Source organism: Apus apus, chromosome 2, assembly GCF_020740795.1.
Source record: "Apus apus isolate bApuApu2 chromosome 2, bApuApu2.pri.cur, whole genome shotgun sequence".
In the NCBI taxonomy this organism is placed as follows: Eukaryota; Metazoa; Chordata; class Aves; order Apodiformes; family Apodidae; genus Apus; species Apus apus.
In genome coordinates, this window is record NC_067283.1 from 49,055,829 (window position 1) to 49,070,196 (window position 14,368).

At 43.0% G+C, this 14,368-nt stretch overlaps 1 protein-coding gene across 1 annotated transcript in view; it reads right to left on the minus strand.

The window, feature by feature from the left end:
• Nucleotides 1–5,256: 5,256 nt before the first annotated feature.
• Nucleotides 5,257–14,368, minus strand: part of EPDR1 (ependymin related 1) — a 32,118-nt gene continuing 23,006 nt past the window's right edge. The window contains exons 2-3 of the mRNA XM_051611864.1: nucleotides 11,149–11,357; nucleotides 5,257–7,601 (exon numbers count right to left, since the gene is read on the minus strand). Coding sequence (XP_051467824.1) covers nucleotides 7,411–7,601; nucleotides 11,149–11,357 — 400 coding nt within the window. The 3' untranslated portion in view covers nucleotides 5,257–7,410. The remainder of the gene's footprint in view (nucleotides 7,602–11,148; nucleotides 11,358–14,368) is intronic.

Sequence of the window (14,368 nt, forward strand, 5' to 3'; positions counted from 1 at the left end):
ATGGGGACCATCTCTCCTTTTCATGCACATCTCCAAGTGAGACTGTTGGAACAGACAATCCTAAGGACAATATTGTTCCGGCAGTGCGATCTAGCTCAAGGTGGAAAGTAAATGGAAAGGAGTTGGGCACATTCAGTGTCCAAATTCAGCAGCTCAGTTAAGAACACTTTTCTTGGAAAGGGAAGAACAGGGTCATAAATGTGACTGTTGATTTCCACTGGCTAGAGATGATTTTGCACTCAATCTGTCCACTTCAGCGGGAGGTGCAAATCTTTGGTACTTCCTTGTAGTGAGCCTGAAAGGTCAAATCCACCCAAAGCCCCCTTCCCAAGGAGGAGGTGGAGGCCCACCGAAAGCCTCCTTCCTTCCGTGGGGTAACCAAAACCCCTGCATTGGTCCCTGTGGGGCCGTCGGGCACTGAGCGAGCAGCACCCACGTGAGCAAAGCCCAGGGGTGCTCTGTCAGGCTGTTCAGGTAAGAAGAAATGTTGATATTTAGGAACCTTTAAATTTGGATTTGATTTCCCTGTGTCCTGTCTACAAATGCGTAGAACAGTCTGAGAAGTGGCAGGCAAAGGTGGTTCGTTGTCATCCTATTTTTTTTTTTCCTTATTTGGGGTGTGATCAACTGCTTTCTGGGCTACCACTCATGGTAGTTTCATACTTCCATTTTGCCCCATCTCACCTTTTCTTTTTTTCTTGCTTTGAAACACTGCATAGTGCCCAGTGTACACACAAGTGAAGAAACCTCATCCTTTGACAGGACTAGGTGTGTAGGAAGAGACATTATCTGTCGTTAGCTCAACTGGTGTAGTGAAAAAGTACCAAACCTGAGGCAAGAGCCCCTCTTTAAGCCCACAAAAGAATGAGTACCTTTCAGTGCTGAGTGCCAGCTGAGAGTACTTATTCACAGTTCAGTCCTTCTGACAAGCTGCATTATTTTTTTACTCCAAAGTAGAAGTTCTAAGGCTGAATAATGTGACCTTAGAGCTACAGATTGTTTTATAGATTCTGTGTAAGTCTTTGGAACTTTATACATACCATTCCTTTAATTAAAAACTCAACATTTTCTGTTGGTAACCAGGTTTTACATTGTTTCTGTAGAAGCATGCCCAGAAAAAACACTGAGGTTTTTGTCTCTTTATGAAGAAACTGCTCAGGAGTAAGCTATGGTCACATATACAGGATTTAGTACTTTATATATTTTATATATTTTATATTTTCTGTATTTATATATATAATTTTAAAAATATATTATTTTAATAAAGTAAATGCAATGTGGGCTGCCCAGCTTAACTCTTGATTTCCCTTTTGAGAGGTGTGGGATATTTCTTGAGGTGAAGCATCTACAGCCTCTCCAGAGCCTCTTCCCCCGAGGTTTAACACTGTTGTCATACTTGGTAGTCACTTGGGCTACCAGTAACAGGATCTCTGCTGTCACTCATCATTACCTGCAGTATTTTCAATCTCTGTGCTCTTACAAGTGCAGCTGCTGCCAGCATCAAGAATGGCTACTGCTATACAAGTCACTGAGGATGAGATATTGCAGCATTAAACAAGAGCTGCTTCCTGGCACCAAGACAGTGGTAAACAAATCCACACTCAGCATCCCTATGACAAGTCGTCCTGTCGGATTAACAGAAGCAGCTCTCACATAAGGAAGCAAGTAACCAGCTGGAGGAAGCACATAAAAATGTGGGTTCACCTTGAGTACTGTGTGCAATTTTGGGCACCATGATATAAAAAGGACATGAAGCTATTGGCGAGTGTCCAAAGGAGAGCCATGAGGATGCTGAAGGGTCTGGGTGGGATGACTTATGAGGAGAAGCTAAGGTCACTTGGGCTACTCAGCTTGGAGTAGAGGAAGCTGAAGGGTGACCTCGTTGCAGTCTGTGGCTTCCTCAAGAGGGGAAGAGATGGGGCAGGTACTGATCTCTTCACTCCTGTGGCCAATGACAGGACTTGGGGAAATGGCAGGAAACTGAATCAGGGGAGGTTTAGGTTGGATATCAGGAAAAGGTTATTCACCAGAGGGTGGCTGAGCACTGGAACGAGCTCCCCAGAGAAGCGGTCACAGCACCCAGCCTGCCTGAGTTCAAGAAGCATTTGGATGATGCTCTCAGGCACATGGTGTGATTCTTGGGGTGCCCTACACAGGGACAGGAGTTGGACTCTGTGATCCCAATGAGTCCCTTCCAACTCAGCATATTCTATGATTCTATGATACGAGAGGAAAGGCTTTTCCCACAGATTTGCAAGCCCCATAGTCAGATGGAGAAGACCTGCCAGCCCTGTGTATGGGACTGAGAGGTCCCTGCTAGACTCTTGTCCTGGAAAGTGGGGGATGGAGAGGGGACAGTGGGGACAGTTTGAGGAGCACTGCTTGGCTGCTGGGGGGGCTGTCACAGACTCCCAGATGGGGCAGGTGGTACGAGCCCCTGCCAGCCAGGCTGGGACAGCAGTGGCAGGGGCGATGGGAGAGGGCGTGCTCTCTCCACTGAAAACAAAACTGGGTCCCTGGCCTGGCCTGGCCTGCAAGATAATTTTAGTGTGGAGCGTGAAACCCAACCTTCTCCTTCAGTGTGACACAGGCTGTAATGCAGGGCTGGCAACTCAGCTACTGCTGTTTTCAGGAGCGTCAGAGCTGCTTAACAGTGCTGGGCAAGCGTGGGAAAAACCCCAGCAGGGAGCGAGCAAGCCCAGCAGGCTTTCTTTTCCTCTGCTCTCCTTTCCTTGTGCTCTGAGCCTCTTGGCCTGGCGTCAGTGAAGCCTGAGCTGAGCCCAATTAATGGTGATGACTGGGTGCTGAGTGCATGAGCAACAACACCATGCACTGAGCAAGCACCCCGGGGAGCAAAGGGTCAGGCCACACGTAGAGCACACACACATCATGTTATTGCATGTTATAAGCAGAGACAAGGAACCCTCCGTGACATTCACGCTTCTGCAATGATGCTTCCAGGCCTCTGTGGGCCCCACTGGCTGAGGTGGTGATGTTGGCCCAGAGCTGTCCCAGTCAGGAAGAGAAGAGCAGGTAGAAAGCAGGATTATTGTTCCCACTTTGCAGAGTGGGAAAGGAAGGAGCCTGAAGCGGGCTTCCTGGACAGGGTGGTATCTTCTGTCCTCCAACATGCTTGGCCTGCACGCAGAGGCAGCAGGCAGCACCCTCCTGAAATGCGTATCTGTTCCTGTAGCTAAACAGGCAGGTCTCCAGTCAGTCAGTTGCTCCCTCAGGCCTGCAAAATGTGCACCGTTGGACTATTTGTCCTTACTTCAAACAAAGTATCATGCCCTAACTATGTGCACCATGTCACTCAGTACACAGATCCGGGCTCTGTGCTGAAAAAGCCATATCAAGCCACACAGATCTTTACACTGGAGGATGTTCAACCAGTACAAACTCCAAGTACTGCTTCGCAATTTTCCCTAACAGCTTCCTAGCAGCCTCTTATCATTCACATCTTGGATATCTGTCACTGCTTTCTGAGACTACTCATCAGACCATAAGCTTTTTTCCCTGTCCCCTTACAAAGCAGTAAATGCTCAGAAGTGTTTCAAGAGCCTTCCAAGCTTGCTTCATTTGTTCCTATGCCTAAGTGCAGACATGAAGGTTAAATCTATGTGTGCCTGAGTCCATGCCATACACGCAGCCTCCTGAAAAGGGAGCTGAGTAAGACCTCAGGATCTTTACAGTCAGGGACCTCTGTATTTTTATGTGGGTGTTCTTTTGAAATCTTTATTCCTCACAGCTCAGGAGTGGGCATCTAGCCCGTTGTTTCCTGATGTGCCTTTCTGTCATGAGGGAATGTTCCACAGCTTGCCTCCAGCACCAGTTTGTGGCTGAGGATGCAGATCGTAGAATCATAGAATAGTTTGGGTTGGAAAGGGCCTTAAAGATCACCTAGTTCCAATACCTCTGTATGGGCCTGGACACCAGGTTGCTCAGAGCCCCCATCCAATCTCTCCACGAACACTTCCAGGGATGTGGCATCCACAGCTTCCCTGGGCATCCTGTTCCATTGTCTCATCACCCTCGAGACACAGGATTTGTTGCAGGAGCCATGCTGAGACCTCTCATCAGTTGGGATTTCAGGACACCAGCAACTGAGCCAACGTTGCTCTCACCATTAGTCACCTACATGTAGCTCAGGGCATGTTGTTCACGGGTTATTGCTGGCACCACTCTTGTACTTGAGATAAGGCTGCTGACGAAATTAAAGAGATCAGGTCCAGATCAGATCCATCAGGTATGTAGGTGCTGAACTCCTACTGAAATAAATGCAAGTGAGGGCTGTAAACACTGTTTTGGAAGTGGAGTCCACTGACACCAGGAGGCAAAGGGTGGTGGGAAAAGAGATGCAAGGTGGCAAGGAGTTAAGTGTGAGCACTAGAATGAAATTAACTTCTAGGTGGAAAAAACACTCATTTTGTTAGTGTCCCAAAATAAGAATATTGTATTGTTTGCAGATTTCTTGACTAAAATTGACGGTGACTATAAATTATTGTCTTTCTTCCTACATTCTTCATGAAAGCTGGCATGCCGTGGTTAATGGCAGCACTTCCACAGTGTGCAGCATGGCTTGAGGCAGCAACATCTGGCCCTAATACTGCAGTTAAGCAAACTGTTAAAATAGGAACTGAACCAAATGCTCAGACCTCCTCCCCAAACTCAAACTTAACCTGTTTTGAGGTTCAGGAATGTTTGGCTAACTTTAAATAAAACAATGTTGTGTTTCTACACATCCTGCTTTCAGTGAAGCCTCCAAGCAGAAATACAAAAATATGGCAGGCAGATCTATGTTTGCACTATTTCTGGTCCAGCTGGACCCAGGAAGCACTGGAAACCTCACAAAACCAGCTTTGTCTCACAGGCTAGGCAGCTCCCAGGTTTTGTCACTGTTACCCAGTAGAATACAATGTAACATATGCACATACACATTTATTCTGAATAGTCAACCCAGATAAATGTGATAAATGAATTCCCCAGCCTATCAGACACATGAAGGCCCTGTTTTTACTTTAGTGTTGCAGCACACAATGTGGCTACTTTAAAGTCCTTTTCTCCTCATTCTTACTGAGTCCTTGGCATAGTCACACAAAGACACAATATCTCTTGTGGTAAATGATAACAAACTGCAGCAAATGATAACATAGATTATAAAACCAGGCATACATATTTTGCACTTAATATTTGGTTCATGGCTACTTGAAAACACAAAAAATAATTTAAAATAATAATAAAAAATGTTGTTTGACATTTCTTTGACAAGTCTTTTTATTGAATTTGCAGAGCATAAATATGAAGACAACAGCATTGTTTTAGAGGTACATATTTAGCCATATAAAATTGCCCTCTATGTCACGGCAACATTTTTAAAGCACTTCTGTGTACTGGACTATTGCAAATTCATATTTAAAGGAACATTTAATGTTATTGCTAGAAATCATATCACTGTCAGCAAAACATAATTCAGAGACCCTGATTACTCAGCTATCTGTTCCACCACAACAAAGTAATCCCAAACGATACACTACCACAGCTTCATGTTTGCTAGCCAGTTTTATTCTATTTTCCAGATTCTAACAAGACACAGATACTAAGCAATGCTTGATAATCACTGTCCTCATGAGAACAATATGCAGTTAGCACATAAGATTCAGAAGGTGAGTACAGACTAAATGGATTCTCAATTCAAGGAAACCCAATCCTTCTTTCCAGCAGCATGTTTCAGTGAAATACTCATATCCAAGAGAACATTTTTAATGAACTCCCTACATTTTAGCAGGTATATGTCTATGCTTTGATCAGGCACAAGGCCAAGTAAAATGCCATTCTGACCACAACTGTGAAAGCAAAACAACCACCATTCCACTTGCTTACATACAGAAAGCTCTGAGCATATAAAGCACTAAAAGACTGCCCACCATCTCTCCCTCAGAGACACCAAACTTCCCACTTGTGCATTGTTTTCAGCCAGATTGCTTCTGAAGCAAACAACTACACTACCTGTTTAAGAGGACAGAATCTGGCCTTAAATCTATTTGCAAATAATAAATAAAATGCATGCCTAGAATTACAGAATCAGCCAATTAATTTCATTTGGTAAAAGTGAAAAATTCATCACTGTGCCACATGTCTGAGGGCCTGAACATGCATGAAGGTTTGAAGTTTCTACAGCAAAATATGTGCATTTCCTGTGCTTGTTTTGGTTAGTTATTTATTTCCCTTAAGGAAACTTTCACTCTGCATGCCACAAAAGGACATGGTGATGATATGGTTTGGAATGCTGGCTGAACAGCGAATACGGCAGGCACCGACGGAGTGGGTGCAAAAGCAAGAAGGATTGTCACTTCTGCTTAGTTTGCAGGGCCTTGCAGTCACACCAGACAGAAGACGTCTAACACCTCTCCCTCTCACTCCTCCTCCCACCTCCCCACACTGGTCACACAACTCTGTCTTTCACTCTGTCCAGATCTCCAGGCACTGCGTAAACACCAATTTAGCCTTTACTAAATATGCACTAAGAACAGCTTTTTGTCACTTTTACCTGGAATTATAAAAGTGTTTTCATAGTCTTTGAGTAAGGAAACATTTTTACAAAATATTAAAGCCATTTAGAATGCAGTACCTCTTCATTTCTTTGGATAGGTTACAACTAGTACTGCCTTGAAAAGTGGATGCTAAAGTAAAATATGCCTGGAAAATGTCTCATTGCACCCTACTGGAACACTTCACTGGAAGTGCAGTAAATGCAAGAAAACCTTGGCTTGCTTTTTGGGGGGTGCACCTCTCCCTCCTTCTCTACCATTCTCCCAAGAAACAGAAAAGTATTCTTTGCATGTCAGCTGGCATTACATGAATAGAGCTAGTCCAGTTGCTTTTCAGAAAGAAAAAATCAGCCGAAACATTAGACTAAAAGATTCCTGAAGAGCAGAAAGAAAAAAAAACACAGAGCAAAACAAAGCCAGGAGAAGGATTTTCCATACTTTTTGATATACATTGTTTAAAACGTGGTATTTTTCATTTAGAGATGCGGTCCTACCTAGGACATACTTCTCTTTTCCTCAATTTCTCAGAAGTAACAACAAAATCTAGCTCTTCCTTCTTGATGTTACCATTATTGCAGTCTGCTTATTGTTTGTCTTCTTGAATAAATAAATCATTAACCCTTTGAATAAATAAATAGCATTTATAAACATTTCTTAGTGGTAACCATGTAATACTGCAGGTGCATCACTGAACAGACAAGAGATTTTTTTGGTGTGTGTTACATGTTAAATGTTTATGTTCTGTTTCAAGTGAAAACTTGGAAGTTCCCAAGAGAGCAACAATAAGCAGGAGTCAGCAGCTGACTGTTACTAACCATCCTCTTGGTTAATACTTGTTTGCCTAGGCAGGCAGCATCCATAATCAGCATCCATCTTTCATCCTCCTCAGCTGGGCTGTCTGGCAGGTGCTGGGTGGGATGAACACTGAGGGGTCAGCAATACCCAGCTGCAGATCAAAAAAGCGAGTGGAGGTTGTGACGCTGTAGTTCTTCGTGTATGTTTCCTGTACTGGGTAACAGTCTTTGACGGTGTAAACGCCGACCCAGGATTCCACTGTAACCAAGCAGAAATGCAACTATTTAAATGACCAGAGTGAATTAATGTGTCCTTCAAGTATGTGATGTAGTAAATCTGTCCTTTTTTTAACTTCTGTTCAATTCCACAAAGTGCTATCTCAGAGGTGTTTCCTTGCTCTCTTTCCCTCTCTCTGACATCACCTCTACTTTCACTACTATGCTCTTTCTGTAGTCAAAACAATTGAGGTGGCTTCCTTTAAATATTCTTCACTTTAAAATCTCTTGTATTAACCCCATGCATCTCTTCTGCACTCTTTCTTTACCCCTTCCATCATACACCACTTTATCCACTTGTTTTATGTGTTTCAGATCTCTTGACAGTAGAAACTTAGGAGGCTAGAACATGGTATCTACTGCAATCATAGACCAGTTCCCCCAAGGGATGCCTGTAAGATATTTTTTCAGTGCCCATAGGGCTGATTTTCTCTCAGCAGCAAACAAAAATACTTATCTTCTGTCCCTCCAGTGTTGTGTCATGTGCTGTACGACAGTCACATTATCAAAAACAGAGAAGCTGTGACCAGAAGCACACACAGAATATCAAAAGAAAGGATGGCAGGCCGAGCAGTATTTGAGAATACCTCTCCAGGGCATCCTAATATATCAAAAACATTCTGCCCTCAATGAGTTTGGCTTTGAGTGTACAGAAATGGAGGCGTTTTTCCCCCTCAATAAGTCGTCTCTCAGCATTTTGAATAAAAAAAGGCAAAACATGATGCTTCCAAGGTAGCCTGTATCTCCACTGGGAACCTTTATAATTTTAACAGAAATATAATTTCTAGCATCCAAGCCAATAATAGCTGAAAGATGGATGGGTAGACAACTTTAAGACATTTTTTTGAATGGTCATAGAGAAAAGCACTGGAGATACAAAATGCTACAGGATAAAAACCAAACATGATTAACTGAATGTATCTGTTCCATAAAAGTTCCAAAAATACCAGATCTGAAAAACAAAATTATTGGAGTAAGCGATAATTCACCTCTTCTAGAACACCAGAAGATATGTAATAGAATCATAGAATCAGAATGGTTTGAGTTGGAAAGGAACTTAAAGATCATGTATTTCCAACCCCCCTGCCATGGGCAGGGACACCTCCCACTAGACCAGGTTGCTCAGAGCCCCATCCAACCTGGCCTTGAACATTTCCAGGGATGTGGCTTCAACAACTTCCCTGGGCAACCTGTTCCAGTGTCTCACCACTCTCACACTAGAGAATTTCTTCCTAACCTGAATCTCCCCTCTTCTAGTTTTAATCCATTACCCTTGTCCGCTCATCACAAGCCCTTGTAAAAATCCCCCTCCCCAGCTTTCCTGTAGCCCCTTCAAGTACAGGAAGGCTGCTATGAGGCCCTCCCAGAGCCTTCTCTTCTCCAGGCTGAACAGCCCCAACTCTCTCAGCCTGTCTTCATAGAACAGGTGCTCCAGCCATCAGATCATCTTCATTGCCCTCCTCTGGACTTTCTCCACAAGCTCCATGTCCTTCTTATTTTGGGGTTTCAGAACTGGACACAGTACTCTAGGTGGAGTACTACTTAGAGAGGTCTAACTGTCTTCTCCTTAATTTTCTACTTCATTCTTTTACTTTTATTCAAGAAATAAATATCTTCCCCTGGCTACATGCTTAGGCTCATAACCAGCCTATGCATTAGGTGTCTATAACCACAAGTTATCTGAATAGGGCCATAAACTTCATGGGGGTTTGAAAATTATTTTTATAGTTGTCTGGGTTATCTGTAAACCATAGACAAAAATGAAGCCAATGTGCTAATAAACTGCTATGCATCCAAAACCTAATGTACTGTACCTTTGAAATTCAACCTACTTTCCTCTATATTGCAAGTGTTCAGTGGCCAAGTGTAAAACTGTCTTGTTAGTAAATAATTCTTGCCAGCATAGCAGATAACAAAACTTAGGTGCATATGAAGAACGCCCATTGCTGCTGAACAGTGTATTGGATGCATTATGTACCATTTGATAACAGTGTGTAAACACACACTGACATCTGCCTTGTTTCCATTATGTACCCTCTATTTTGGGCTGAACATAAGCCAGTGGTATGCCCACGTAGTCACGAAGGCCAACACCATCCTGGTCTGTACCAGAAATAGGGTGATCAGCAGGACCAGGGAGGTGATCCTGCTCCTCTACTCGGCTTTGGTGAGGCTGCACCTTGAGCACTGTGTGCAGTTTTGGACACTGCAGTAAAGGAAGGACATTGAGGTGGTGGAGAGGGTGCAAAGAAGGGCAACTAGGCTGATTAGGGGTCTGGAGAACCAGCCCTATGAGGAGAGGCTGAGGGAGCTGGGGCTGTTTGGCCTGGAGGAGGCTGAGGGAGAGCTCATTGCTCTCTACAACTACCTGAGAGGAGGTTGTAGTGAGGAGGTTGTTGGCCTCTTCTCCCTGGTGACTAGTGATAGGACAAGAGGAAATTGAGTGAAGTGACACCAGGGGAGGTTCAGATTGGGTATTACGAAAAATTTCTTCATGGGAAGAGTGGCGAGGCATTGGAGCAGGCTGCCCAGGGAGGTGGTAGAGCCACCGTCCCTGGAGGTAGACAAAAATCAGGTAGACATGGTATTTCAGGAGATGGTTTAGTGGTTAGGGGTTGTAGGGCAGACAGTTAGACTTGATGATCTTTAAGATCTTTTACAACCTTGATGATTCTGTGGTTCTCTGTCTTGGTTTAAAAATTAAAGGTGAATCTCAAAAAAAACAGAAGACAGAATTGCTATTACCCCCTTCCCCTCTCCCAAGGGAAGACAGAAGGGCAATAAGGAAGACAGACTTAAACTTTGGAAATTGAAACTAGGAACAAATTTACTATAACACAAGGAAAAAGAGTAAAATGTGGGGGAAGAACAGACAAGTATTTATATTAAAAACCGATCTCAGTGATGGCAGGGATATGGGAAAGGCAGGGCTGCTCCAGGGGAGAGGTGCACAGCTCCTCTCAGCACCTGATGCAGTTGGATTCCGGAGCGAGCACGTGGGAAACCAAAGGAACCAGAAGCCGCCCCGGCAGCGAAAAAGGAGCAGGAAGGGAGAAGGGCCTGGCTTCGGGCTCTCCTGGCTTTCATGGATTGTGACAGGAAGTGGCAGGAATATTGACCCTTCCAGTCTGTCAGGGCCCTAAGGACCCTCTCTCTCTCTAGGCATCCAACACCGTGCCAGGGTCTCCCAGACCATAACACTGTGATACTACCAGCTCTTCTCTAGGTACATTTTGGATACAGGCTGCTGGACTCACACGCAAAATGATACTGTTCCATGCCAAAATCCGTATGATACGAACTAAAATACAAACAGCTCTTTTTGGACACATTGGATCCTGTTGGGATATGAAATATTTTCTTAACAAAATGCAGTGATAGTAGAATAATATGCTGTGCACACGGTATATTTTTTATTTCTTTCAAGAAACTTCATAGAAATATGGAAAGCTGGGGTGAAACATGAATAATTTCATTTTTCCCTGGGTAGCAGAGACAATTATTAAGATGAAACAAAAGCATGCACATACATTTCCTGGCTGGTTTTCTGTCAGACCATTCCTGTACCATAATTTTGTCTCCAGGTCCCCCAATGTAGTACTGATCTTCATAGGTTGAATTGGCAGGAATATCATATGGATCCCACGGCTCTGTCAGAGCAATCTTTGAGCAAAGCTTTGTAACTTGTTCAATCTGAAACATCACTGCATCTTTGTAGAGCAATATATACTCAAAAAATCTGAAACATAAAAATAATAAAAAAGGCAGTTACTATATGTAGTACTTTTCTACACTAAGCAAGGAGCATTGCTGATAAGTAAGCTTGGCTTTGATTTCTCACTGTAAGACCATTTTCACTTGCATTAAACTTTGCCAAACTTTGAGAAAGGCTAACCAGTTGGGTGAAATTTCCCATGCTGAAAGTTCATCTCAGCTGATTCTTTCCAAAATAAATAAATCAGGCTGAACTGGTTCAGCCATTTCTGAGAACAACAGAACAACTTTTCTGAGAAAACTGAGAGAAAAACATGTTATTATTCCTAGTTCTGTTTTGGTTTTTTAATAACTGTTTCATTAAAAAGCTCTAGGGCCTCCATGTTTTGGAGAAAGGACTTGAAATTTGGCAGGGGAAAAGTTTTTATTAAAAATTGTCCAGATTTGGCTAAGTTATAAGACTTCCAAAAAATCTGCTTGCATAGGCTAGATACATTCAATTCCCCATGGATGTGTTAGAACCTTTCTCTGTAATGGCTGGATCTGGCATCTCCCATCCTCACAGATGCTCCTCCATTGGCAACCCACATTGCTTAGTGGGACATGGTGGTGAAGGGCACCTGGTCCGAAGTGAAGAACTGAGAAGCTCTTCCTCTCAATAGCAAAGTTTCAGCAATCAAAAAGTAGAGCAAGGAGAAAGAAGAGGAGCAAAACAGTAAGACAGAGATAAAGAGGGATGTGGAGAGCAATGAGCTTGAGAGGCTAGAAAGTAAGGTCAACACAATGGAGAGATAATAAGGATTTAAATACAATCTTCTGTAGAGTATGAAGTGATTGATCCTTGCTCTGAGGAAAGATCATAAACCGCTTTATGGATACTTTCATCTAGTTACCAGTTACAGTAGTTGGGCCTACCACAAAGACTGTGCCTTTGCTTCTGTGCACTCATTATTGGAGGTGTCTTGTGAATATCTCAGCTCAATTATTTTGCTACAGTCTACTGTTACGCAGTGACTCTAGAGCAAAGGAAGGGATGGTATTAGTTCCCTCAAACAGCTTCCTCTTGCCTATCTGTTATAGTGTCTCTTTCCATCTGTAATTCCTTGCTTCATTCATGATGATGCCTCCACTTCCTGGGAAAAAAGAAAAAAAGAAAAAAGAAAAGAAAAAAAAGAAAAAAAAAAGCTTGTGTGTCCATTGAGCAGTTGTGTGTTCCACTTCACAATCCTGATGGTGGCCCCTTACAGTATTCATCCTGTGCTGTCAGCAAGACGGGAGGTTGTTGAAAAACAGTGAATGATCCACGTAACTGAAGAGCTGATGCACAAAAGCAAGTGGGGACCTTCTCTGTGGTATTTCCCAACTCCTGCATGTCTGTCTTTGTAATCTTTACATTCTTTTAGAAAAGATGTATAGTTTACACAAAATAGGGCTGACAACAAAACAATTTACAGTCTTAATTGTCGCACTACACAATTGCATCAGACAGGAATTACTTCACATATTGCTGACACAGAAGCATTTAAAGGTTGTGATATGAGAAGTGTCTAAGCGTGGTCAAAAAGCATCTGAGCAACACTCCCACCACCTGTTGAGAGGATCATTTATCCAGCATGTGTGGAGACATGGGTTGGCTAAATAGCATTAACCAAACTGAACAGTGACCAAGAATGTAAAAGGGGAGAAGGAGGTAAGCTGGGGCACACCTCTCATGCACAACCTTGCACAACACAGGAGGCAGCTTGTCCCGTGTTCCGTGAGGGAGCCAGTCACTGGGAACTTCCCACACATTAACAAGACTCACACTGAGAGGCTGACAAGCTGTAGGATTATGTATTAGCTTCTCTGTAGTAAATCGTTCTCCTGCCCCTACCTTAAAACATTCCTGCTTCTGTGATGACTTGTGCCAGCCTAAACTCGCGTGCCATTTTCTTAGTCAAAGGCAATGTCTCCACAGTCATGATGTGCTGCTGAAGAATTCAGTATATAAAAACTGGTTCCTTATGTAAACCCAAGCCTGTGACCATGTAAGGACATACGTAACTTTTATGTCATGTTCAGTCCAAAGAACATACTCACAAGAACACTAAAATACATTTATTTATGTGTTTGCAAGCAGGCCCTAAAAATTCAACTACTGTTCAGCTGACTGTCCTGCACTCCCATAAAAGTGGGATGAGGAATGCATTATAGGCAAGTCTACCAATACGTTTGAGGTATTTGACTGATAATACAGGTATTTTGTAAAATAACAAAAAAGCAACATGTTAGCAAAGCACTGCAAACTGCTGGGAATTAAATTTAAACAATTACTTTTCTTTTATATTTCAAATCTTACTTACAACTTATTTCACACAGGTATTTTACTTGCATTTTTAACAATAATTTTTGCACATTTTCTTCTTTCTTATCCTCTCCTTAATAAATTATTTCATAGAATAAATATATTTTGCTCTGAATTTTGTAAACTGTGAATTGATACCATTGCATGAAGGCCGTGTGCCAAGTGGAAGAGTAGTTCAAACTTCAGTCTAACAGATGCATGTATGTAACTTCCAGCACATGGATAGCCACTATGACTTCAACAGTCACCCTTAATCCTTGCAGAAGGAAGGCCACAACCCAGAAAAGCCTGCTTTCCTGACTTGGCTGTCTTCCATGCAGGCAGCATGCTGTGCATTATGAAACAACAATGAAAAGGAAAATTAGAAAAATCCAACCAAATCCAACTCACCAAGAGTCTCTCTAGCACCCATTCTGCAGAGCAAGAGGCTCCACTACCGACATGTTTGGGAGAGGCACAGGGAACATATGTGGAAGGGACACCAGTTGTGCAATTTGATGGTAGGGCAGCATGCACCTGAGAACTGCAGAGAATGTGGCACTACTCACTGTGCATGGCAGCCCTGGGTAAACAGTGAACATGATTTACACAGTCATTATTCAACCCAGATGTACCTTACAGTCAAGTTTTAAAAAGAATGCTCTTGTGTGTGTCCTGGAAATAGGAAACACAGAAACCTAAGATTAACCAGG